Source organism: Stenella coeruleoalba (genome assembly GCF_951394435.1).
Source record: "Stenella coeruleoalba genome assembly, chromosome: 1".
Lineage (NCBI taxonomy): Eukaryota > Metazoa > Chordata > Mammalia > Artiodactyla > Delphinidae > Stenella > Stenella coeruleoalba.
The window spans coordinates 166,133,156-166,158,923 of record NC_137169.1 but is presented as its reverse complement, the minus strand read 5'-3'; the positions used below and the strand labels follow the sequence as shown (position 1 = coordinate 166,158,923).

General features: G+C 43.7%; 1 protein-coding gene across 8 annotated transcripts in view; it reads right to left on the bottom strand.

Annotated features, from left to right (window-relative positions):
- HHAT (hedgehog acyltransferase) overlaps positions 1-25,768 on the bottom strand; it is a 365,509-nt gene that overhangs the window by 85,463 nt on the left and 254,278 nt on the right. For all 8 annotated transcript variants that reach the window (XM_079945495.1, XM_079945499.1, XM_079945494.1 and 5 more), the window contains one exon: positions 11,002-11,203. In XM_079945495.1, the coding sequence (XP_079801621.1) occupies positions 11,002-11,203 (202 nt within the window). The remainder of the gene's footprint in view (positions 1-11,001; positions 11,204-25,768) is intronic.

Genomic DNA, 25,768 nt, shown 5'->3' with positions numbered 1-25,768 from the left:
GAAAGTTAAAAAAGAACCTTTGAAAATGCTTTTGCCTTTCTAAACATATTTGAACTAAAAGGTGGAATTATTTGCAGCATTCTACCACTCAGACCAAGAGGGGTTAAGGCACGGGTTCAGATTCCCACAGAGAAGAAAATGTATAACCAGGTAATTGCATCATGTTTCCTGCATTGTTAATGATCCTTTGGAGTGGGAGACAATGAGGGGGGCGCCAAGAGGTCGTCATCCACCAAGGAACACATTGTTCATAACAACGGGCATTGCTTTTTTGAGACCCAGGGGCCCAGGTGAGGGCTAGCAAGCTACTACAAAGGCTTATTTAACGTGTGGGATTAATATGTTAATTTGATGCTCTCCTGTTTGGTTAAGTGTTGCATTTCTATATTTCTAAGTCTGGCATTCAAAACTCTTTATGGGGGGACTATTTGGCCTCTCTAACCTCTTTTCCTCCATCCTCCCCAGTGACAGCCCCTTGAGTGTCAAAGCAGCCTCCTCACCTGAGCATGGCATGCCCACGCCTGACTCCAGGCTGTGTGTGCTAATCCCCTAGCCTTGAGCCTGTCTTCTCTCTACTTACCTATCCAAATCTTAATTCCTCAGAATCCTACTCAAGCCCCAGATCTTTAAATAAACCATTCCTAAAAGCTTAGCTCACTCTGACCACCACCCCATAAGAACATCAGCTGCCTCTATGACTCATTTGGGTCTCTCTGCACATAATGCCTTATACTGGTCCTCAACTGGTGTGCACACATCTTGCCTCTCCAACCAAATCATAAACTCGTGAGGATGGGGATGATGACTCACCGCTCTTCTCTTCCACTGTTAGCTCTCTGACATGGAGCCATAACCTCACCTCACTTGACTCCCCAGTAGCATCAACACCATTGACCACTCCCTCCATGAAGTACCTTCTTTTTCTTGGTCTCTGTGAAATTATCCTCTAGATTTCCCTCCCACCTCTTGGTCCCTCCTTCTCTATCTAATTTCTAAATGTTGGTGTCCTCAGTTCATTCCTGGGCAGTCTCCTTTTCCTCTCTTTCTGTACTCCCTCTCTTTAGAAAGTCTCAGACAATTCCACAGCTCCAAAATATCATCTACATGCTCCCAAACATCTGTCTCCAGCCCAGACCTTTCTTCTGAGCAATGCCTGGGAAGAATAGGCCAATTAGTATTTTATGATATTTATGAAGACAAGTCCATTTTTAAAATATAAATCACTTAGCTCCTCATGGAGAAAAGCCCTCATTCCGTGGTTTTATTGCCTCTCTACTCCAAAGGAGCCACTATAAAGATGATCATCCTGATAGGAGGCCAGGTGAGATACCTTATTCATGGAGAAAATCAACTAATAATAGACTGTACCATTAAACACTGATAGACTAGTACACTGTATTCACTGAAGCACCAAAAGAATATGAAGAAAAAGGAATGAGGAGGGAGGGATCAAGTCTTTCACTCAGAGTTCCCTAACTGCAATGTGTCTCCCATATAGGGCGCTGAAATTTTTTTTTCCTAGATGAGCAAACTCAGAAACAAAGGACCAGCCAGGTTGACTCTGCCTAAATGGGCTCAGTCTAAGAAGGGTTCTGGTCTGAAGAAAAGGGTCACTGACAGGAAGCACTTGATCTCTGTTTGTCGAAATGAATGCAAGTGGTGGAGGAATAGAAGATCATGAGCCATTGTCCAACAGAATAACTCTTCTCAGACCAGTTTGCTTTGTATTCCTTCAGTGAGTTAGCTGGGCTATGATCACTGACCTCCAGTGAAAAGGTTTTCTGATCAGGCCAACTGCCATGTACATCTTGCCAACTGGTGAGTTAGGGTTCCACAGAACTAGGAAACCATTGGGTGGATCATGCCAATAGTTTTACAATCAATTATCCTTTCAGGTTGACTGATCTCTCAAACTCCTCTTCAAAATCAAACTGATCAATATAACTGATAAACTGAATGGACATCACCACAGAGCTATGGGTTCTTTCTGACACAGCAGAGCATCAGGTCCCTCCAAGAACCATTAGACTGACCGTCCATGATTTTCACTGGAGGCATGTTTTCTCAATTAAGTCTATACATAGAAATTTTACTGCTTCAGATAGGACATAAATCAGCTCAGCAGGATACTCTTGGCACAAAGAAGAAGGGACAAGGGCTGGGGGAGGAGGATGTATTTAAATTACTCAATGAAATGGAAATCAGGGGTAGGGTGGGTGAGCAGCTTGAGATATAGATTCTCCTTTGTGTAGGAATAACTAACAAGCACCCTGAAGGTGTCTTACTTCAAAGGAGAGATCAAAAGCTTTAAATGATACATTAAACAAGATGGACTTAATTAATATATACAGGACATTCCATCCAAAAACAACAGAATACACATTCTTCTCAAGTGCTCATGGAACATTCTCCAGGATAGATCATATCTTGGGTCACAAATCAAGCCTTGGTAAATTTAAGAAAATTGAAATCATATCAAGTACCTTGTCCAACCACAACGCTATGAGACTAGATATCAATAACAGGAAAAAATCTGTAAAAAATACAAACGTATGGAGGCTAAACAACACACTACTTAATAACCAAGAGATCAATGAAGAAATCAAAGAGGAAATCAAAAAATACCTAGAAACAAATGACAATGAAAACACGACGACCCAAAGCCTATGGGATGCAGCAAAATCAGTTCTAAGAGGGAAGTTTATAGCAATACAATCCTACCTTAAGAAATAAGAAACATCTCAAATAAACAACCTAACCTTACACCTAAAGCAATTAGAGGAAGAACAAAAAAACCCCAAAGTTAGCAGAAGGAAAGAAATCATAAAGATCAGATCAGAAATAAATGGAAAAGAAATGAAGGAAATGACAGCAAAGATCAGTAAAACTAAAAGCTGGTTCTTTGAGAAGATAAACAAAATTGATAAACCATTAGCCAGACTCATCAAGAAAAAAAGGGAGAAGACTCAAATCAATAGAATTAGAAATGAAAAACGAGAAGTAACAAGTGACACTGCAGAAATACAAAAGATCATGAGAGATTACGACAAGCAACTCTATGCCAATAAAATGGACAACCTGGAAGAAATGGACAAATTCGCAGAAATGCACAACCTTCCGAGAATGAACCAGGAAGGAATAGAAAATACGAACAGACCATTCACAAGCACTGAAATTGAAACTGTGATTAAAAATCTTCCAACAAACAAAAGCCCAGGACCAGATGGCTTCACAGGCGAATTCTATCAAACATTTAGAGAAGAGCTAACACCTATCCTTCTCAAACTCTTCCAAAATATAGCAGAGGGAGGAACACTCCCAAACTCATTCTACGAGGGTCTCACCCTGATACCAAAACCAGAAAAAGATGTCATAAAGAAAGAAAACTACAGGCCAGTATCACTGATGAACATAGATGCAAAAATCCTCAACAAAATACTAGCAAACAGAATCCAACAGCACGTTAAAAGGATCATACATCATGATCAAGTGGGGTTTATCCCAGGAATGCAAGGACTCTTCAATATATGCAAATCAATCAACGTGATACACCATATTAAAAAATTGAAGGAGAAAAACCATATCAGCATCTCAATAGATGCAGAGAAAGCTTTTGACAAAATTCAACACCCATTTATGATAAAAACCCTGCAGAAAGTAGGCATAGAGGGAACTTTCCTCAACAAAATAAAGGCCATGTATGACAAACCCACAGCCAACATCGTCCTCAATGGTGAAAAACTGAAACCATTTCCACTAAGATCAGGAAGAAGACAAGGTTGCCCACTCTCACCACTCTTATTCAACCTAGTTTTGGAAATTTTAGCCACAGCAATCAGAGAAGAAAAAAAATAAATAAAAGGAATCCAAATTGGAAAAGAAGTAAAGCTGTCCCTGCTTACAGATGACATGATACTATACACAGAGAATCCTAAAGATGCTACCAGAAAACTACTAGAGCTAATCAATGAATTTGGTAAAGTAGCAGGATACAAAATTAATGCACAGAAATCTCTGGCATTCCTATACACTAATGATGAAAAATCTGAAAGTGAAATTAAGAAAACACTCCCATTTACCATTGCAACAAAAAGAATAAAACATCTAGGAATAAACCTACCTAAGGAGACAAAAGACCTGTATGCAGAAAATTATAAGACACTGATGAAAGAAATTAAAGATGATACAAATAGTTGGAGAGATATACCATGTTCTTGGATTGGAAGGATCAATATTGTGAAAATGACTCTACTACCCAAAGCAATCTCCAGATTCAATGCAATCCCTATCAAACTACCACTGGCATTTTTCACAGAAGTAGAACAAAAAATTTCACAATTTGTATGGAAACACAGAAGACACTGAAGAGCCAAAGCAATCTTGAGAAAGAAAAACAGAGCCGGAGGAATCAGGCTCCCTGACTTCAGACTATACTACTAAGCTACAGTAATCAAGACAGTATGGTACTGGCACAAAAACAGAAATACAGATCAATGGAACAGGATAGAAATCCCAGAGATAAACCCATGCACATATGGTCACCTTATCTTTTTTTTTTTTTTTTTGGCGGTACACGGGCCTCTCACTGTCGTGGCCTCTCCTGTTGTGGAATACAGGCTCCACATGCGCAGGCTCAGCAGCCCAGCCGCTCCGTGGCATGTGGGATCTTCCCGGACCGGGGAATGAACCCACGTCCCCTGCATCGGCAGGTGGACTCTCAACCACTGTGCCACCAGGGAAGCCCTGGTCACCTTATCTTTGATAAAGGAGGCAAGAATATACAGTGGAGAAAAGATAGCCTCTTCAATAAGTGGTGCTGGGAAAACTGGACAGCTACATGTAAAAGAATGAAATTAGAACACTCCCTAACACCATACACAAAAATAAACTCAAAATGGATTAAAGACCTAACTGTAAGTCCAGACACTATTAAACTCTTAGAGGAAAATACAGACAGAACACTCTATGATATAAATCACAGCAAGATCCTTTTTGACCCACCTCCTAGAGAAATGGAAATAAAAACAAAAATAAACAAATGGGACCTAATGAAACTTCAAAGCTTTTGCACAGCAAAGGAAACCATAAACAAGAAGAAAAGACAACCCTCAGATTGGGAGAAAATATTTGCAAATGAAGCAACTGACAAAGGATTAATCTCCAAAATTTATAAGCAGCTCATGCAGCTCAATATCAAAAAACAAACAACCCAATCCCAAAATGGGCAGAAGACCTAAACAGACATTTCTCCAAAGAAGACATACAGACTGCCAACAAACAGATGAAAGAATACTCAACATCATTAATCATTAGAGAAATGCAAATCAAAACTACAATGAGATATCATCTCACACCAGTCAGAATGGCCATCATCAAAAAGTCTAGAAACAGTAAATGTTGGAGAGGGTGTGGAGAAAAGGGAACCCTCTTGCACTGTTGGTGGGAATGTAAATTGATATAGCCACTATGGAGAACACTATGGCAGTTCCTTAAAAAACTACAAATAGAACTACCGTACGACCCTGCAATCCCACTACTGGGCATATACCCTGAGAAAACCATAATTGAAAAAGAGTCATGTACCACAGTGTTCATTGCAGCTCTGTTTACAACAGCCAGGACATGGAAGCAACCTAAGTGTCCATCAACAGATGAATGGATAAAGAAGATGTGGCACATATATACAGTGGAATATTACTCAGCCATAAAAAGTAACGAAATTGAGTTATATGTAGTGAGGTGGATGGACCTAGAGTCTGTCATACAGAGTGAAGTAAGTCAGAAAGAGAAAAACAAATACCGTACACTAACACATATATATGGAATCTAAAAAAAAAAAAAATGGTCATGAAGAACCTAGGGGCAAGTCAGGAATAAAGACGCAGACCTACTAGAGAATGGACTTGAGGATACAGGGAGGGGGAAGGGTAAGCTGGGACATAGTGAGAGAGTGGCAGGGACATATATACACTACCAAACGTAAGCAGCCAGATAGCACAGGGAGATCAGCTAGGTGGTTTGTGACCACCTAGAGGGGTATGATAGGGAGGGTGGGAGGGAGGGAGACGCAAGAGGGAAGAGATATGGGAACTTATGTATATGTATAACTGATTCACTTTGTTATAAAGCAGAAACTAACACACCATTGTAAAGCAATTATACTCCAATAAAGATGTTTAAAAAAAAAAAAAGGAGCGATCAAATCGAGAATTGGCAAGAAGTAGTGTCTCTCTACTGATGCTCAAAATGTTTCCACTTATTAAAAGATTTCTGTGCTGAGCACAAATTCTAGCTCCCCGGGAGAGTACTTGTACAGAGAAGAAGCATGCTGCTTTAGCAGTAACTCCTCTTCATTCCACCCTGCTTGGTGCCTTGTGAAAATGCCTTTTGTCAGCTTCCCACAGCTCTGGGCCTCAGTGAGTCACAGCCAATATTCCCCCCTCTCATAAAGCAGCAGGGTACCAGGAAGGCTAACTCCTCCCTACCCTTTTCTTTCTTCTATATATATTTTGTGCATCACTAGACCAATTAGCATTTTGCCGTCACTAGACCAATTAGTGTCTACCCTGCTACAAAACAATCTCCCTATATAATGTTCAATAAGCCTCAGGCTTAGTGAGTTCTTCCAGTATTCAATCTATATTCTTCATGCTGCTGTGTAAGCTTATCACCTCTTATATGCCCCTCAGTGAAGTCAGAAAATATATTCACTCATTCATTCAGCAAGTATGTACTGCATGCTTCCTCTGCGCCAGGCATCATATATGTCAAGGATGCAGATCTCTGATTTCATGATGCTTACAGTCTGGTGAGGGAGATAAGGATTAAATAAATTATTGTGTAAAAATATTTCATTGTAACTGTGATAGGTACAGCAGAAGAGACCACGTACAAGGTGCCCCCAAATGAGTTACTAATTGGGACCTGATTGACTTAGGAGGGTCAGTGAAGGGTACCCAAACAAGCTGTCATTGAAGGTGAAATCTGAAGGATGAAATAGGAGGGAAAGGAGCAAGAGCACTGTAGAGATGGAAGAGCCTGTGCGGGGGAGGTGGGGCTGGAGGGCCCAGGTATGTAAACGAACAGAAGGAAGGACAGAGTGCGAGGGGAGAGAGGCAGAGAGGATGGAGAGAGGTAGCAAGATCGAGATCAGCCAAGGCCTTATAGGTCATCTTCAATATTGTGGACTGAGCCCAGAGAAAACGGTATGCCACTAAGGATTTTAAGGACAACAGCATGGTTCGTTAGGTTTTTATTGAGAAGCATCATTTACTACTATGAGAATAATGAACTGAAGAAGGCAGAAGTGGAAGCAGGGAGACCAGTTCAAAGCTACTTGGTAGACTGGGCAAGAAATGATAACAGTGGGGTTAGGATGATTCAGTGGAAATGGAAACAATTTTTAAAAATTAAGATCTACCTAGGAGGTAGAACGTACAGTACATACAGGTAGAACTGGGAGAGAGGGAGGTACAAAGGATAACTTGATGGTTTTGGCCTTGAGTGACTAGAAAGATGACGGTGGCTTTTGTAGAAAGAGAGAATGCTAGAGGCAAAGGAGCTAATTGGAATTATTGGGGGACGGGGGTCCACGAGGTCAGTATTAAGCATGTTAAGTCTGAGATATCTGTGAGATATTCAAGTGGAGAGGTTCAGTAGCCAACTGGATATACAAGGCACCACATCAGTAATAAAAATCATTCTATATTATAGCAGAGTCAAACACTATATACTTTTACTTTTCTTTTTTCTAGAAAAGGGGTATGTTCCAGAACTGTATTATTCAAAATGGAAGCCACTAGCCACAAGGGGGCTACTTAGATTCAAATTAATTAAAGTTAAATAAATTAAAAAACTAGTTTTTCAGTGATGCTAGGTGCATTTCAAGTACTCAGGGTGGCTCGTGACTACTTGTATTGGACAACACAATGGACATTTCCATTACTGCATAAAGCTCGACGGGAAAGCCCTGGCTAGAACGTCAGAGGGCTTCCTATTTACAACACTCAGCTCTGACTGGTCTTTCAGTGAGCGTTCAACTGTCACCAAGAAATAGAATCCTACTGTATTTTGTGTCCCAGACAAAGCTTTGAGGTTGAAGATGAAGAAGATATGGGAAAAGAAGTAATGATAATCCTTGTTATTCAGGTATCTTTCAATCCATCATAAAAAAGAAACAACAAAACAAAACAGATGAAGCATGAAAGGCATGGGGAGAGTGTCTAAGAGGCATGCGGAGAGAGCCCATATTTTAAAAATACTATCAGATCAACTGGGGAGACTAAAGTCAGATGAAATTAAGTACCAAGGAGGCATTAAGTGCTTATTTGGATTTTGACAAAAGAATGGTAAATTTATAGCCAATATTTTACAATAACTATAAATGGAGTATAACCTTTAAAACTGTGAATCACTATGTTGTACGCCTGTAACATATAATATTGTACAATAATATTGTACCTTAATTTTAAAAATGAATGGGAAATGGATTCATGAAAGAGAGGGAAGGATGTAACCCAAGTGGGACAATTTATTCAAAAGGCTGTGTACATCTGGAATGCCAGCCATGTTTTTCTGAAAGAAAACAGAATCTGTGCTGAACTGTATAAGAAGCAGAGTAATGAAGAAAAAGTCCTTAAGTGGACAAGTGGAAGAAGAACTAAAGAACACAATTCGGAAGCATTAATTGTGTACTGACTTACTGAGGTTAACTCAAGACATGCAGCTAACCACTGGGGATATAAGTGATAACGGGGTCCTGACCTTGTGCTCAAGGAGATCCTAGTCTAAACAGCCATAGCCAACCACCAGGCTGTCAGGATGCAAGACAGGTGATAAAAAATAGGTTTTACAAAATGTGTTCTTGCTTAATAAGTATGTAAACTAAACACCACATTTGCAATATACAAGACGTATATCTCACCAAAGAAATGCATGTTCAGAAATTACTATACACCTGGGAGCTTGAATTGTGGATGGAAGCTCAAATGAGGTGAACACGTGAAGGTCCTGGAATGAGCTGTGATGGGGCAGAGCAGACATTCAAGTGCTTCATCCTGTGAGCATGTCTTTTCACTGTCTTCCTTCATTTTTAACCGAAATTAACAAGCCAGACACTACATTGCACAGCGTGGGTTACTCCTTTAATATTTTAGATTCTTTAGGTTTCTTAGTAATGTAAGCCATGGCTCAAAGTCTACGGAGCTCTGCATAAGATTAAGTTCAAGGTTAATGTCAGACCCTTCATGAGGGAACATGGAAATGTGTCATAGGGCTTCAGCCGGGGCTGAAAAGAATTTTCTGGCTTTCATGCCTGATGACTGGGTTTCCCACTTTGGGGAAGACTACTTAGATTTGACGGTGAAGTTTGTAACCTTTATGATACCACCCTTTATGGTTTTTCTTTGTGTTACAAAGCCATGACTTTCATTGAAATTCCACTTTCTACTGGAATTCACTGACATTTCTTTCCTGCTGATTGCTGGGTACTAGTACTGAATAAAATACTTACCTATAAACATACATAAATATATTTAACTTCCTTCAGGAGTGTTATTTTTGTTATGTGCTTTGTATCAGTTTTTATTGAAACAACTGTCCACTTGTACTATGGCTATCTTTATAGAAAAACACTCAGATGTATTATATTTTGGTGATGTTGGCTTTTTGAAATACATTTGCTTTAGTTGCAAATACGGGGGGAATTTACCCATGTTAATCATTTCCCAGTAAATTTCTTGTGTTTTACTGCCTGCCATGAACACTGATGCTAGCATATTTCTTTTTAGATACTTTTTTTCAGGGTTATCGGAATAGTGCTGCATATTCAGAATTGATGATTTCCTATAAGATTCTAATACATACTGTGCCACACTTACATGATAAAACACTTGCTCATAGTTTAAAATCACTTAAAATATGTGTGTAAAGAAAAATGCTTAATTTTCCAAATCATTTGCCTATAGAGTGCAAATGTGTCTTAAATCCTTACCTGATTTTTATGCTACTAGAACTTATCAAAATAGCAACGATTAAAAATACCAGTACTACTCAGTATTGGCAAGGGCATTCTCAGGCACTGTTGGGTAGGAATGTAAATTGGCAAACTTTGTCTACAGGGCAGTTAAGAAACAGGTAAGCAAGTATGTATGGCAAAACTTAAAAGTGAGAAAAACCTTTCACTTAGCAATGTTACACTGAAGAATGCACCCTGGTTATGATAGTCATCTCAATGCAACTGGTAACTGCAGAAAAACTGGAAAAACATGTTAATAATAGGAGACTAATTAAATAAGTTATGACACATCCACATAATGGAATTTTATGAAGCCATTGAAAAGGGTTGTTAGAGGGCTTCCCTGGTGGCGTAGTGGTTGCGAGTCCGCCTGTCGATGCAGGGGACACGGGTTCGTGCCCTGGTCTGGGAAGATCCCACATGACACGGAGTGGCTAGGCCCATGAGCCATGGCCGCTGAGCCTGCGCATCTGGAGCCTGTGCTCCGCAACGGGAGAGGCCACAACAGTGAGAGGCCCGCGTACCGCAAAAAAAAAAAAAAAAAAAAAAAAGGGTTGTTAGAAATGCATTTGATGACAAAGAAAGGCGTCCTGATACAACTGTATCTCTAGTATAACAGCATGTTTTAAATGGTGTGTGTGTGTGTGTGTGTGTGTGTGTGTGTGTGTGTGTAGAGAGAGAAAAAATTTAGAAGAATGGGATTAACAGTGGTTTCTCTTGAGGAGACCTTTTTCTTTCCTTATACTTGTCTGAATTTTCTAATTCTCATATAATAAATATGTATTACTTTTATAATTAAAACATTTATTTTAAAAAAATAGCTACAGAAGCCTCTTTTTCAGCTGTCCTACCTCTGGGCACACGAGTTTTGAACCAATCTAGCAGGAATGGCCCACAATGGGGTAAACGTGATGACCGCCTTCCCTCCCAAACCCAGTCCACCGAGCGTGGCTGTCCTCTACTGCACAAGCAAGGACCCAGCTCACCAAGCTGTCCTGGACACGCGGCGCCTGCACAAGCCTCTGGACTCCGTTCTCCACGGTGACTCCCAGCCAGTTGAGTGTTGCCCAGCACCAGAGGTAGTCATTCCCACCATGCCAGAAGCTCACAAACGCAAACGTCATTGCAGTGGAAAACAGTGTCCCTAGCAGGCCGTGCTGGGACCCGCCCGCTGGAATGTACACATACCTAGAGACAGAAGAGGCTTTTAGGAACCATGTGGAGGGCTGTCCCGGCAATACCGCTTGCTCCCGGGCTTGATTCTCCCATCACACATTGCTGTTCACTGTGTGCAGACCCTTCCTGACTTCCAGGAAGCCACAGAGCACTCCCTGAATTCTCCACCACACACGGAGGTGGCAATACATAAACCTCAGCTCTGAGGGGCTTTAGCTTAAATGAACACACAGGCTAAAGAGCTCTCATCACTCGAGCAAAATAGCACTTATAGGAGGCAGGGTGAGGAGTACTGAATTTAGAGTTTCTGAAAGGGACACACCCCACCGTAGCTCACTCACAGAATGGCAGTTAAGTTTCTGGTTACATGAGGACACCAGACTTCAAGGCAGGTATGTATTTTACAGCTCAAACTATTGTTTCTGGTAAACCCAGTATTTAAGCACAATTGCTGAATTCAGGTCCCTAAATGGCAGGACAGCTCCTGCAGAAGAGGGGAGCCAAGGTCAGACCCTCGAGCTTTCCTGGGAAGCTGCCCAGAAGCAGTACGAATTCGCACTGTGCTCACAGGGCAGCCGGCTTATCACCCGAAAGCTACAGCCATCCCTCGGGTATGTTCTCTACTGTTGAGACAGCTGTCTGACTACATACCCACAGAGCCGTGTTCTTCAATCAGTATGTTCCTGCCAGAGTTGGGCAAAACTCACATCTTGGTTTGTCAGGATCTGGACAACTAGGAATACACCCTCCTTACAGCAGCCTTTTTTAAAAAGCCCATAGGCCTTTGTTTACTGCTGGTCAGTGCTTCTTTGTCCAATCTTCTTCCACGAAGGAGAAGGAAATCATCATTCCCTGAATACCCAGTGTGTCCCAGGCACGGCACTAGACACTTTCCATGGATCACTCAGCTTGATTCTTTGAAACACCATATGCTGTTCTAGCATGCCAACCCATGGACAAGTTGTCTTGTTTATATATTATTTTAATATTTTGTCAGAAATTTTATCTTTAAAATCATTTTCGAATAGAACAGTTTTATAGGCAAGCCAAAAAAAACAAAATAAAAACCATTCCCCAGTCAATAAATACTTCTAAAGACTATGTGACTATAAGTAGTTTTAAATGTCCTCCCTCACCTTCAAAGGTGCTCCAGGTTAGACGGTAGCTTATGTGATCAGCTTAGCTAGCCCCACTATCTGGGTGAGAAAAACGGGCTGGGAAGGGGAAGGGCCTAGATGCAAATCTGCGACTATGGCACCAGAGTTAATGTTTTCCATTACACCTCTGGGTTTATTTTGAAAGCCCTCCTATCTTACATCCCAATCTGAAACAAACCGGAAAGCGTGTGAGAGTGTAGGTATTTCAGAAACAAGCGAAGCAAAGAAAATACTTTCTCTTGTGCACAAACAAGACCATCTTGACAATCAAGTTAGCAGATATGCATCAAGCACTCACTACCGCTTAAGGAATCCTCCATCTGCTGTCAAGCATTTATTTAGGCCTCCAGGGCAGTCCTGGCATTATGAGCAACGCAGAGACACAAGACGTTGTTCCTGCCCAAAGGACAGGTAGAGCTGGTTGTGAAACAATAGCAAACAAGTCCCATCATTAAGCTGATATGGTACTTGTTTGCTATATGATACGGTAGAAAGTATACCAGGAGGGCTTAAGAGTGTGGAGGAGAACAGGGTCAGTGGAGGCGAGTGGGTTACGGGAGGCTTAATGGTAAAGGTCCCCACCCTGGAAAGGCCTAGAGGATGAACTTTGCTAGGCAAAGGGGAGAAGGGTGGGTGCTGCATCATGGACCAAGAAGGGGCGGGCAATGAGCCCGAAAAGCCTGACAGCCCCAGGAACAGGTGTTTTATTTGGCATTCTGCTGCCCCCTACAGGCTACTTGGTTATTGGTGTAGAATGCTCAGCAGAGGCAAAAAATGGACCACAAACCTCTGCAGCCTCCCACCTGCATGAAGGTAACGACTGACCCATCATGGGGCTCCATGGGGCTATACTCCACTTCACACAATCAGTTCTGTGTGTAAGAAGGTTGCACGTTAAAAAAAAAAAATGGGGTGGCCAAACCAAGTTCAAAAGGATAAGGAATAACTGCTGTTTACAGAAACTTTGCAGATAATCATTTTATAAAACAAGTTAATTCTGATCCTAATACTCTTCTCATCCAACACTGGTGTGTTTTATGTTGAGATTTTTGTTGTATCTCACTACGTTAAAGTGAGCTGCACTACATATATCAGAAAACCCCAGTAGAGAATAAAAACCTCGCTTAGTCCACATCAATGGTCCTTAATATTAGATTCAACTCCAAAAAGAACATGTTTTCAAGCTTGTGACAAGGAAGCATCTAGCCCCAAAATTACATGCACAGCTATTTCAGGCATCTCTCGGCATCATGGCTTTGCTACTTTGCCTTCAAAAGTGACAGCCGACAAAAATCTCTGAAAATGCCTTTTACTCCAGAAACTCATATATGGCAGGTCTCCAAGGACATGAGGTTGCTTGCTTGGTTTAAACCAGAAGAGGGTATGGTTTCTAGACTGGAAGACAAAAATCCCTTCTTCTCTCTTAATTTGAAGAAGGCAGTAGATACAGCAAGGAGAGCGAGCATGTTTCCTTTTACAAATTCTACCAGGCTTGTATCAGTTCCATGATTAATAAAAACAGAAGTGTGTGTCTCTTTTAGAAAAGCAGGAGTACGACCTCACTTGCTGAGATCCGCTGCACACTGAAATTGATTTCCCAGTGGAAGAAAGCATTCAGTACCACCTTCTCAGCGAAGCAAAAATAAAAAGATTTTTTTTCCTGTCAGTGACTGTGTGAGCTTGAGTGTGCGCAAGGCCTGCCCCTGCCAGGATGGCTTCGTGGGGTCAGTGCTTGCAGAGAATGTTGCTTGAGGTAGTTACCACCCATCTGTGCCACCTTATTAATTTAAAACCATCTAACAGAATTAATGCAACATAGCAAACCCCCAACTCAGGAGGAACCTGTCTAAAATGTAGATGTTATTTATAATGTCTACCCTCTACTGAATATCCATGTACCAGGTACTTTATATAAACTGTTTCTAATCACTTACACAACTTTGCAAGGCCCAGCCCTATTTTACATGGGAGAGGTGGAATCCGAACCTGGAATGTTCCACTTTCAGAACCCCTAGGCCTGTGTTCTATGAAGCCATTTACCGTAATGGGAGCATCTCTTGGTGAGATGTTCCTCTGATTCAACCAAATCTTCAAAGCGGTCTCCACAGAAACATCCAACCAGTATTTTATTAACTGAAGAAAGATGCTCGTTATTTACAAAGGAGTTTAGGCCAAGGAGCTCTGTGCCAGAAAGCCAGAGTTACAAGTTCCATTTTTAAACAGACTAAATAAATTCCTTCCGTCCCTCCTACCGTCTTGTCCAGGCAGGCATCCTGCAGATGTCTATGTTCGAAGTTACGTGTAAGAGGTTGATGGTTGGGGCTTGTTGCTGAGTAGTAGGCATACGTGAAGGGAGAAGAAAGTATCTACTTCCCTCACACCCCTCTGGAAAACAACTCAAGAATGTTTGACAGTCGGGACAGGGGTGGTGAGAATCCACGTGGTAACAATAAATGCTGGAGCGGGTGTGGAGAAAAGGGAACCCTCTTGCACTGTTGGTGGGAATGTAAATTGATACAGCCACTATGGAGAACAGTATGGAGGTTCCTTAGAAAACTAAAAATAGAACTACCACACGACCCAGCAATCCCACTACTGGGCATATACCCAGAGAAAATCATAACTCAAAGAGGGACATGTATCACAATGTTCACTGCAGCACTATTTACAATAGCCAGGACATGGAAGCAACCTAAATGTCCATTGACAGATGAATGGATAAAGAAGATGTGGCACATATATACAATGGAATATAAATATAATACAATACAGTATATAATATATACTATATTATATATAATATATAATTATACTATGTTATATATAAAAATATAATAAAATATAATGTAAGTCTCAGTCATAAAAAGAAACAAAATTCAGTTATTTGTAGTGAGGTGGATGGACCTAGACACTGTCATACAGAGTGAAGTAAGTCAGAAAGAGAAAAACAAATACCATATGCTAACACATATATATGGAATCTAAAAAAAAAAAGGTTCTGATGAACCTAGGGGCAGGACAGGAATAAAGATGCAGAGATGGAGAATGGACTTGAGGACATGGGGAGGGGGAAGGGTAAGCTGGGACAAAGTGAGAGAGTAGCATTGATATATACACACTACCAAATGTAAAATAGATGGCTAGTGGGAAGCAGCCGCATAACACAGGGAGATCAGCTCGGTGCTTTTTGACCACCTAGAGGGGTGGGATAGGGAGGCTGGGAGGGAGATGCAAGAAGGAGGAGATATGGGGATATATGTATACATATAGCTGATTCACTTTGTTACACAGCAGAAACTAACACAGCATTGTAAAGCAACGATACTCTAATAAAGATGTAAAACAAATTTAAAAAATTTTTAAAAAGACATTACTCTTAACATCACAATGCTCTCTTTTTTTCCAGGACCTACTCAATAGCTTCCTGGCTTGCCATGTTATTTTCAAACCCTTTGCCACGAACCCCAGACCCTAGCGAGGTAAGAGGATGAGGCACCTAAGATACTGAAAGACTTGGTTTTTACTGTCCCATGGATTGAGCTGAAGTTGCTGACTTCCCATCTTCAATTACCTATTACTTGGCTGAGCTGGGGCAGGCAGTGGCTGACATCCTATTCCAGCTCTGCCTTATCTTTCTACCCTACTTCCCACTAGTTCTCTTGAAAAATCCTGAAATCCTGAACAAATGGGGCTTTCACACTTCTGTGCTTTTGGTCATACCATTTTCACATCCTCCATCCTCTCTGGTTTCCCAACTCCTCCAGGAAGTCTCTTTTAAAATATCCCCACTCTCTATTTAACCCAGAGAAGCTACTGTTTGTACCACTGGATTGAACAGTTATTCATCAAAAGATGTCTTTTCTATTATGATGGTCATTTCAGCTAAACTGTAAAATTCTTTTAGGCAGTTCTACATATGTGTGTGTGTGTGTGTGTGTGTGTGTGTATGCATGCGTTATTATACAGTTACTAGTCAACAGTATTTAAATACCTAACAATATAATTTTCATTTACTTTTCATAATCTCCAATAGCTTTTACATTTGTGATAAACTGTCACACTGTCACAGACCCATTATGAAAGATTAGGAAACAAGGAAGGATTACACGGACCTGCTCTCATTATTGGGGAGACTTCGGAAGACACTCATTCCCAAAGAACATAGAGACCTGACGGCTCTGAAGTCTCCCCACACTTTGTAACCCTACTTCCCCTATTAAAGTAAAAATCATGCAGCCCCAAAGCTCCAGACATATCCCAACCTCGAGAGATTTCAAAAAGGACAAGTACTAGTCTTTTAAACACTAGAGTCTTAGTGGCTGAGAAGGGAGGACTTCTGGCTGTGTCCCACTGGTGGTAAGGTGACCCCACCTTGGCTTCACCTGGGCTCTGAGATGAGTTCCTGCTTAGAGTTCTCTGCAGAGGTGGCCGTGCTCTCCTAAACCCAGCTCTCACGGGCAGTGGCTCCCGCAACCCGACCCTGGCTCTGGCTTTGGCCTTGGCCCACATCTGAGTTCTCTTTCTCACAGCCCAGTGATGACCCACCAGTCAAATCCCCATCCTCTAGGTAGTGGACAAAGGTCTGGTGTTTAGCTCTCACACAGGAACTAAACTATATATTTACTTATTAAAAGTTTTCAAAGGAAGATGCACGCAGAAAGTATAATTTACTTTTAATATCTTTCTGCCCAGTACAGATCATAATGGGATTTTAATAAGTAAAAACCAGCAGTTGGTTAATGGGCATCTGCAGACCTTATCATCTCTGGAGGCTAAGAGAGGTCCACTTTCAAAGCAGAGGGCACGTCTGAGCTGGGCTAAGACTGAAAGATGCTGGCTAAAGGTTTTGTATGCAACTCTGAAAAATTGCCTATTAAAAATGTTATGTCCTATTTGGCAACAAAATACTGTGGAATTTATAAAACAGAGATTAAAATCCAGCTATATTTAGTCTACACTTAAACTTCTAGGTTCATGTAATTAGATGCCAACATTTTTTTTTAAATTAATCTTTTCATTCCACGAAGCCAGTAGCTCAGTGGGCTGAAGTACCATGCTGATGAACCTAAGCCTGTAACTTCCATCCTAGAGAAAGATTCAACTCTACCCTCATAAACCAAAAGCCAAACTCTAGCTCCCCAAAAGCTCTATCTTCCTTCCTGCGGAAGAGGCTAAAAGAGCATGAATGGCTCAGCCCAGCTGCCCTTACCACTAGAACACGCCCAAGCAGCAACAGCAGCAAGGCATGGGACAAGAAGGAGGGCAGCACCTGGATGCTGGAGATGTGGCCTTGGTCCTGTTCTGCCACTTACCAATCTCTGTAACCTTGACCTTGACAATCAAGGCTGCTCAGCTTAAGTCTGTACATTGAGCACATACTGGGAATGTTAAAATCTGCTTTGGTGTGAGTTGTTGTAAAGATCAGATGATACAATACATGTTTAAGGAGTTTGGAGATTTGAACACTCCATGTAAACAGAAGGGTGCATACTTAATAACAATGGGCCAGCGGCAGCATGCTTGCACTCAGGAAAAAACAAGGTGCCGTTATCATAATGATTAGCATCCCTATATTTTTCACAAGCATTTCAAGGCACCAAGACCTCCGGCCTGCTTGCTCAGGGATGTTCTTCACTTAAAACCATTAGCCTTAAATATGCCACCATTGGCACCAGGTCGCTTAGTGCTAAGGGGTCAAAGCTAGAGCGGAGGAAAATTTTTTTCTCCTACTCTTCTAGGTTCTTTGGCTGGGCTAACAACATAAGAGACATAGGCAGATTAATAGGAGAAAGACAAATTTAATTACATATGCAGGGGAGTTCACAAAGACAGTGAGACTCAAGGGCAGGTGAAGCAGCTGAGGCTCATATGCTGTCCTGAGCTACGGAATGGGATAGGGATCTGGGGCTTCAAAGTGTAGGAAGGGAATTCACAGGGTGATTAAGAAGAGCAGATGTTTGGCCATTAGAAGTTTGCCCTGCCCTGCAGATACGTCTTTCAGATAAATATGTTATCTCTGGGGATAGCTCTTTTTCTGGCACAGGCCCCCTGTCTAAATTCTTTGAGATAGTTAAGTTAGAGGGAAAAGTTTTTCCTGAGTCTGCAGGATCTTGACTGCCTGCAGCTCAAAATAATCCACATGCCAAAGTGGCATCTTTGGGGGGTTGCACATTCTGCCCCCTTCAAAGTTATGGGTTCAACACTCACATGGACTTGTTGATGATGCCTAACCCAGACACCTGATACAGGCTACAGAAGATCCTGTAGGGGCCATGTGGGCGGATCAGGGCAAAGCAGCCTCTACCACAACTTGGTCTGATACCAACATCTCACCTTCAAATCGCCGTAGCCCTTCCGCTCAGGTCCCCTCTTATCTACAGAGTACAAGTCACCTCACCAAGTCCTTTCCTTATAATGGGGGACTGCTGGGCGGGCAGGACCAGAAAGTGCTTATGCTGGTTTAGTCACTCAACTCGTTTAAAGCAGCCTACTAATGTTCCAGAGGTTAGAGTCTTGGTGATGCCTAAGTCTTTGCAGTATTACAAACTTCATGCTTACAGACTGAAAAAACAAACAAGTCTTTAAGATGTCCTTCTTCAAAAATGAGCCTCTAGTCACAAATGAGAGATGGGAAGGCCCGGGGGGGAGTGAGCAAAGAAAGGGGTGTGTGCTTTTTCCCTCCATGGGGCTGCTAACGCTCTTTTGCTTAAGAGCACACTGAAGCCTCAGCAATCCCCAGGGTTCCCGGGCCCACATCTGTTCTGGGTTATACATAAACACCATATAAAACAGATTCTTTGGAGGTCTGAGCAAAGGAGAGTGAGCGGGAGTTTGCACTCTCCAGTGCTAAGGACTTGAGTCTCATCGCTAATAAAAAGGTCTTCAAAGCCTCAGTTTAATAACCACCAAGACTTCCTGGCTGCCTGCCTGTCTTCCCACCTTCCTCCTGAGAGGATGCTGAAAGCATCTATAAGCTGCCCTAGGCCGGACCAAGAGGGGGAGGGTACAAAAAGCCGGCTGTTGTGCAGGCAAACCCGCATGTTTGTAGGATGGAGCTGTGTGTGATTCCGTGTCTCAGAGTCAGAAGGAAAGGATTGAGGGGAGAGACCCCATTGTCCCCTTCTCCTAACACACTTCTCAGCCTTTGCTCCATCAGCAGATCCCAAACCCAGGGTCCAAATTACCACCGTCCGGGGCATATGCCTCCTCTTATCAGCGGCTGTACTGTGTCTCCTTTGTGCTCCCTTTTCAGCTCTGCCTCTCACCCACATCCTATTCAGTGCCACTCCTGCTCGTCCTAATCTTCTCACTCATTTATCACAACTGTTAGGAAAATGTTCACTATAAAACCATGTACAACTCAAAAATGACTGTGCTGGTACAATGCCTTGGGTGGGTGGGGGGGCCTCTAGAAGAACGTGCTCTGCAGACAAGCGCGCGAAAGAAATGCCTGACTGAATGCTGAAGCGTTTCATTCTCCACCTGGGTTGGTGGTGTGATGATTTTGAGACAGCTGTGCTGGACAGGTCCCCACAGAGGCAGGCCCACAGCCTTGACAGGTGTATACTCTACATTCCTATGGTGACACAGTATCTCAAGTGATAAAGCCCAGTAGGTTGGTCACTCGGGCAAAAACAAAAATGAACCGCTGAGGCAAAGAAGAGGCAAATCCTTTGTCCTCGGGAAGCATCCAGTCTTAGAATGGCAGTCCCTAGCCTCAGGGGTCCTGCTTACAGTGCATAGCCATCACATTACGTCCTAAACTAAAACCCATCAGCCTGGCTTTTTAAAAATCATTCTCCCGCTGGCTCCCTCCTATGCCATGAACTCCATCTTACGAGTTTCCAAAACAGATTCTCCACTCCAATTAATGAACTTCATTCTTGCACAAGTGTGGGCCCTACCATCATGCCAGCCCACCCCCCAATCATGTAAGACCTCTGTCTGTCCTTTCCACCATCTGATCTTTCAAAATGAGTTCGGCATTCACTTCAGGGACTATTTCCCCCAGCTGATCCCACTGAATGCGGGCGGCCCGATGATTCTTCATCTCTGCAGAATTCACGTGTTCGTCTCGGGCTAAGTTATTTCTTCAGACTTGTTGATGTGCTGTTCCTTAGCAATTCTGAGCTACTTCATCAGGTCTGAGGGTACGTGGGACTCCCCACCTCACAGTCAAGACATGGATCAGAGAACTATAACATTTCTCTTTTTATTTCTCCCAGAATCTAACTTAAACTCTGAACTCGGGGGTGCTCAATGAACCCTGATCGACTGCCTTCTTTTCCTCATCCTCCTTTCTCTGACTCATTCATTCATTCCCTTCCTCTTTTCCTTGTCACTCTATATACACAAAAGAGAATTCTCCATCTGGAAAGCGTGGCCTCCTGAGTAAATGTCCTTGTTCACGTCTGCCTCCACCACTTTCTTCTCTAAAGAGCTATGGGGTTTGGAGGGTGATATTTACAAAGTCAGACTAAATCACAGATGCCAGCTGGAGGTGCCCCTAAGTGAGGGGACAGCTGGCAGGGACCGAGAGGTGGGACAATTAGCAACTCCAACTTCCCCAGGAAGCTGCCAGAAGTACCCAAAAGGGAGATTTAACCAAAAAGCAAAACTTCAGCGTTAAATGGTTTTAATATTAGAGCACCCAAACGGGGAGGTTTAAGATTTGTGATATTAACTTTAAAAGCCACAAATAAAATCCTGGACATGCTCCTCAGGACCAGATGCGTGCGGGGGCGGGTGTTCACGAGGCCAGCGGGAGTGTGGCTTTGCCCTTCGCTGGATCGCTTGGCTTCACTTTGCTAACAAAATCTCTTCCTCTGCCGTGAACATCACTTCCAAGTCCGATGCGCACTTTGGCCACAAGAAAAGTAGTGAGGGGTCAGGACCACTGTTGGACATGAATGAATGCACACATACACACACACACACACACACACACACACACACACACACAGTGCCTCAGAGCACAGAGGAGAGTGGAGTGTGGATGGGGAAGCCAGGGTCACAGATTTCAGTGATGGTCTCTTTTCCAGGCCTTGGTTTACAACTGGTAAAAGTTTCAGGGCTACAGGACAACTAGGGGTGAGGTCTATATAGTTTGGAACATTTGGGACATAAGCACGAATGGTCTTGAAGAGTTATGATCAATTACAACAGTGTGCTGCTTTGCTACTGGTCTCTGCTAAAACAGAAAGATCTGTCTTCTCTAATGGATTTTCAGGACACGGAGCTCCTAAAACCATAGCTTATGCTCCTGAGTTCCCCATTCCCCCCACTTCTCTGCTGCCATGAAGCTAACGTATGAACTAACACAAAATGCACAAGGAGAGGGTTATCTGAAGGAAGCCTGAAGTGAATCTTGACTCAAGGTGACAAATCCTTTCCTAAGAGCAAATTTCCACCCCCACCCCCACCCCACTCCCAGTTTATCTGCTTCATCACTTCAGACATACATATTCTGGACTTCCTTAAAAAGTAACAGTCATTGGTAATAAAAATGTTCAGCTGAGTGGGCCACAGATGGGTTTCAACGCCCAGAAAGGGAGAAAAATGGGAGAAAATGCCAGCAGGTATACAGGTACCTCTTTCAAAACACTGCCATTGAAGACTGTTTTCAGGAGGAAGAAAAATAAAGGTCCCAGGCAACGAAGTGCTGTTTAAAAAATAATCAAAGACACAGACCTACTAGAGAATGGACTTGAGGACACGGGGAGGGGGAAGGGTAAGCTGGGACGAAGTGAGAGAGTGGCATGGACATATATACACCGCCAAATGTAAAATAGATAGCTAGTGGGAAGCAGCCGCATAGCACAGGAAGATCAGCTCGGTGCTTTGTGACCACCTAGAGGGGTGGGATAGGGAGGGTGGGAGGGAGGGAGATGCAAGAAGAAAGAGATATGGGAACATATGCATATGTATAACTGATTCACTTTGTTATAAAGCAGAAGCTAACACACCATTGTAAATCAATTATACTCCAATAAAGATGTTTAAAAAAAAAAGAAAGAAATTATCCTAAAAAAAAAATCAAAGAGAAATGGTTGCTGGTGGTAATAAAGAGGCTGCTGCTCCCTCTCTGGACTGAACTCAGTACTCTGACAAATCAGCTCTAACAGAACTGTTCCGAGTGCCTCTCATTTATCATAATTATGATCCACAGTCCCTACCAGACATGATACCTTTTAAGGCTGGGCACTGGAAGAGAAAACTGATAATGCTTGGGTCTGGGCATGAATGACGATAAATCTGCAGCAGCGTCCAACAAAACCACGCCAGCGCAACACTTAATGGAAACAAAGCAAGAGCATCATCCCATGCCTGGGAAACAATGCCCCATAAGCATTTTCCCCTTAATGCAGCGAGAGCCACCCAGATGACGCTGCTTATTCAGAAGATGCTACGGTATAATTGAATGAACTCTTGAGTGCCCATTTAGAGATTAATATTTTAAGAGCTAGCATTTTACAGAGACAGTCTAAGGATGACATTCAATGTGTGCCACAAAAGGGAGTCTCCTGTAGATTAAGAATGCCACCGTTTATACAATAAAACCATACGAAATCCAAAGATGTCGGTCATGGAACTGGATATTAACATGGTCGTCCATGTTGGGAAACAGTCCCTTCCCAAGGGTTGGAGAAAGACGTAGACCGTCAGAATGGGATTTTGCTCGCCAGGCTCCCTCTCAAGTGGGGTCGAGGTGAAGAAAGAAGCTTTGTGGGCTGCAGAGTACTATGCTTGACTTTTACCTTATCCCTGACAAAGGTGGGCGGAGAGGATGACGGGAAATCAGGTTCTCTCAAGCAACCTGTGGCTAATACAGCTGCGGAGAAAAGCCAGATCTTGAGTCTGAGCCTGCAGAGAGGCAGCTGGGGTCCCAATGAAAGAAGCGCTGTTGCCAGCTCTCCCCTCCCACACCACCATCTTGCCTCCCGGTAAAAGAGCAGACAAAGGGCTTCCCTGGTGGCGCAGTGGTTGAGAGTCCGCCTGCCGATGCAGGGGACACGGGTTCGTGACCCGGTCCGGGAAGATCCCACGTGCCGCGGAGCGGCGGGCCCGTGAGCCATGGCCGCTGAGCCTGCGCGTCCGGAGCCTGCGCTCCGCAACGGGAACAGTGAGAGGCCCGCGTACCGCCAAAAAAAAAAAAAAAAGAGTAGACAAAGAGCAGCTCCCAAGCAGAGTCATTCCGTGGAAGCCAAAGGGGCAAGGATGCCCCCTCGGAGCTCCTGCCTGCCTGTGGAGTCTCACTGGCTCAGGCTATAGCCACTAACACAAATCTAAGGCCCGGTAACCGGTCCAGCAGGTCTGGGCCTCCAGCATCATCAGCTTCCCTAAGGAAGGAGGAAAGGACGTGGAGGACATGCAGTCTATTCGGGTCATGTGCTCAAAGACAAGCTGCAGGGCAGGAGGTAGCGGACTCTCGGTTTACTGTTGGCGCCTTAGGCGGCACAGATGAGGAAGTCTGTTTCGAGAACTCAATGAACAGACCCTTTTCAATTCCATGGCCAAGTCTAGGAGACAGGGAGCCCCCTTCTAGAATGAGTCTCTGGAACCTCCCGAGAGAGAGGGTGCCTGCCCATGCTGCAAAGCCCAGCACACACGGGCTGTACGGCCGTGGGCTTTAAACAGCAGCTCCTCGTAGGGAGTCAGGAGCCGAGAACCATCCAGGGGGATGCTGGAGTGGACCAGATGGAGGGGACAAGCAGTCTGCTCTTCAGAGTTCAACTCTGGGGCCAACATCCCCACCCATCTGGCTGTCATCACGTCTGCGACAATTTCCTGCTGTGTCCCGGTCATGACTAGACCCCTGAGGCCTCAGGCTGGACTTGAGGGCACTGCCTTAAGTGACCTCTTCCGGGAGTTTCAGGACTGCAATTCTCAGTCACTTCAGTCCTCAGTGTTCTAGCTCCTCGGCGAGAAGTTTGCTGGCAGAATGGAAATCTCTCCACCGCACTGGATGTCAAGGGTGACTCCCCAGTCACACTGGCAACAGCTCACTCCACAGACAGCCTTGGGGCGGGTCTGGGGCTTATGCTCTGCCTCGGCAGCACCGGCCCCTGCACGTGTGGCTGTCTCTGATGCAGCTGCGGAATCCAGCACCCCCCATCCTCTCAAGGAACCCCTCGTTCTCGGGGGCTGCCCCATGCAGTGACAGGTGCCCAACACCAATCTCGAAGGGAGCTCGCATCAGGGTCTCTGCTGAGCCCCTCAGGGCTGCACAGCTCTTTGGAGGACCCGAGTCCAAAGTCCCTCGGGAGTAAGACACCCCACGGCATCACACTCTGAGCAGGTCACAGGACCCTGCCAAGGCAATGCCACCCTTTAAGGGTACAAAGCATATGAAACTCTAACGGAGACTCTGAGTTGCACCTGTATAACCTGGTATCACGTAACTGTACAGCGACTGTCCACTAGACTCAAACCAAGGGACTCCTTGCTCCCAAATCATGCATGTGTGTATTTGCTTTTGTGAAAGGAATGTGCCTATAGAAAAAATATGCCCACTAGCTACTACAGTCTAAGCACTGTGAGAGACACTGAGATAATAAAAAAATGAATAGAAACGTCCTGCTGCCTGGAGTGGATGGTCTAGCGGTAGAATTAGACATCTAGAGGTACAGTTAAAAACTGCACAGCAGAAGGAAATACATGCAGCCTAGAGATGTAAACGGCATGCACATGCTGGGGGTGTGCAGGGGAGGGGGGAGGGGGAGGGTCTGTAGAATGGTCCCCAGGGGAGGGTTTATAGAGAAGGCCACACCTGAGATAGAGAAGGAAGGGACTACAGAGAGAAGGGGGGCTCTATTTTGCCTTTACTGACTAGTTGACATCAATTTCAAGTTAACACTAATAAGGCTGGCAAACTCTCCCCAAAGCCAATGTCAGAGGAAAAAGTTTATTATTCCCTTCTTAAATCTCTCAAGGAAAAAAAAATCTTAAAAGTTGACAAATCTGGGCTTCCCTGGTGGCGCAGTGGTTGAGAGTCCGCCTGCCCATGCAGGGGACACGGTTTCGTGCCCCGGTCTGGGAAGATCCCACATGCTGCGGAGCGGCTGGGCCTGTGAGCCATGGCCGCTGAGCCTGCGCGTCCGGAGCCTGTGCTCCACAACGGGAGAGGCCACAACAGTGAGAGGCCTGCGTACCGCAAAAAAAAAAAAAGTTGACAAATCTTTAGAAAATGTAATCTTACATTTCCCTTTGGAAAATCTAAATGGCAGGCTACAGAGAGATATTTGGGCACATGACACACGAAATAAAATGAGGCTTTCTTAACGAGTTACCTGGGAACCAAGGGCACCTAGATGTCACACGTGGATGTTAATGAGGCTGCCTGGGGGGTGAGCCTGGCTTGGCAGGCAGCTCCTCGCGTACATGCCAGGATCTGTCTCTACCTCCATAACCCTGAACTGCT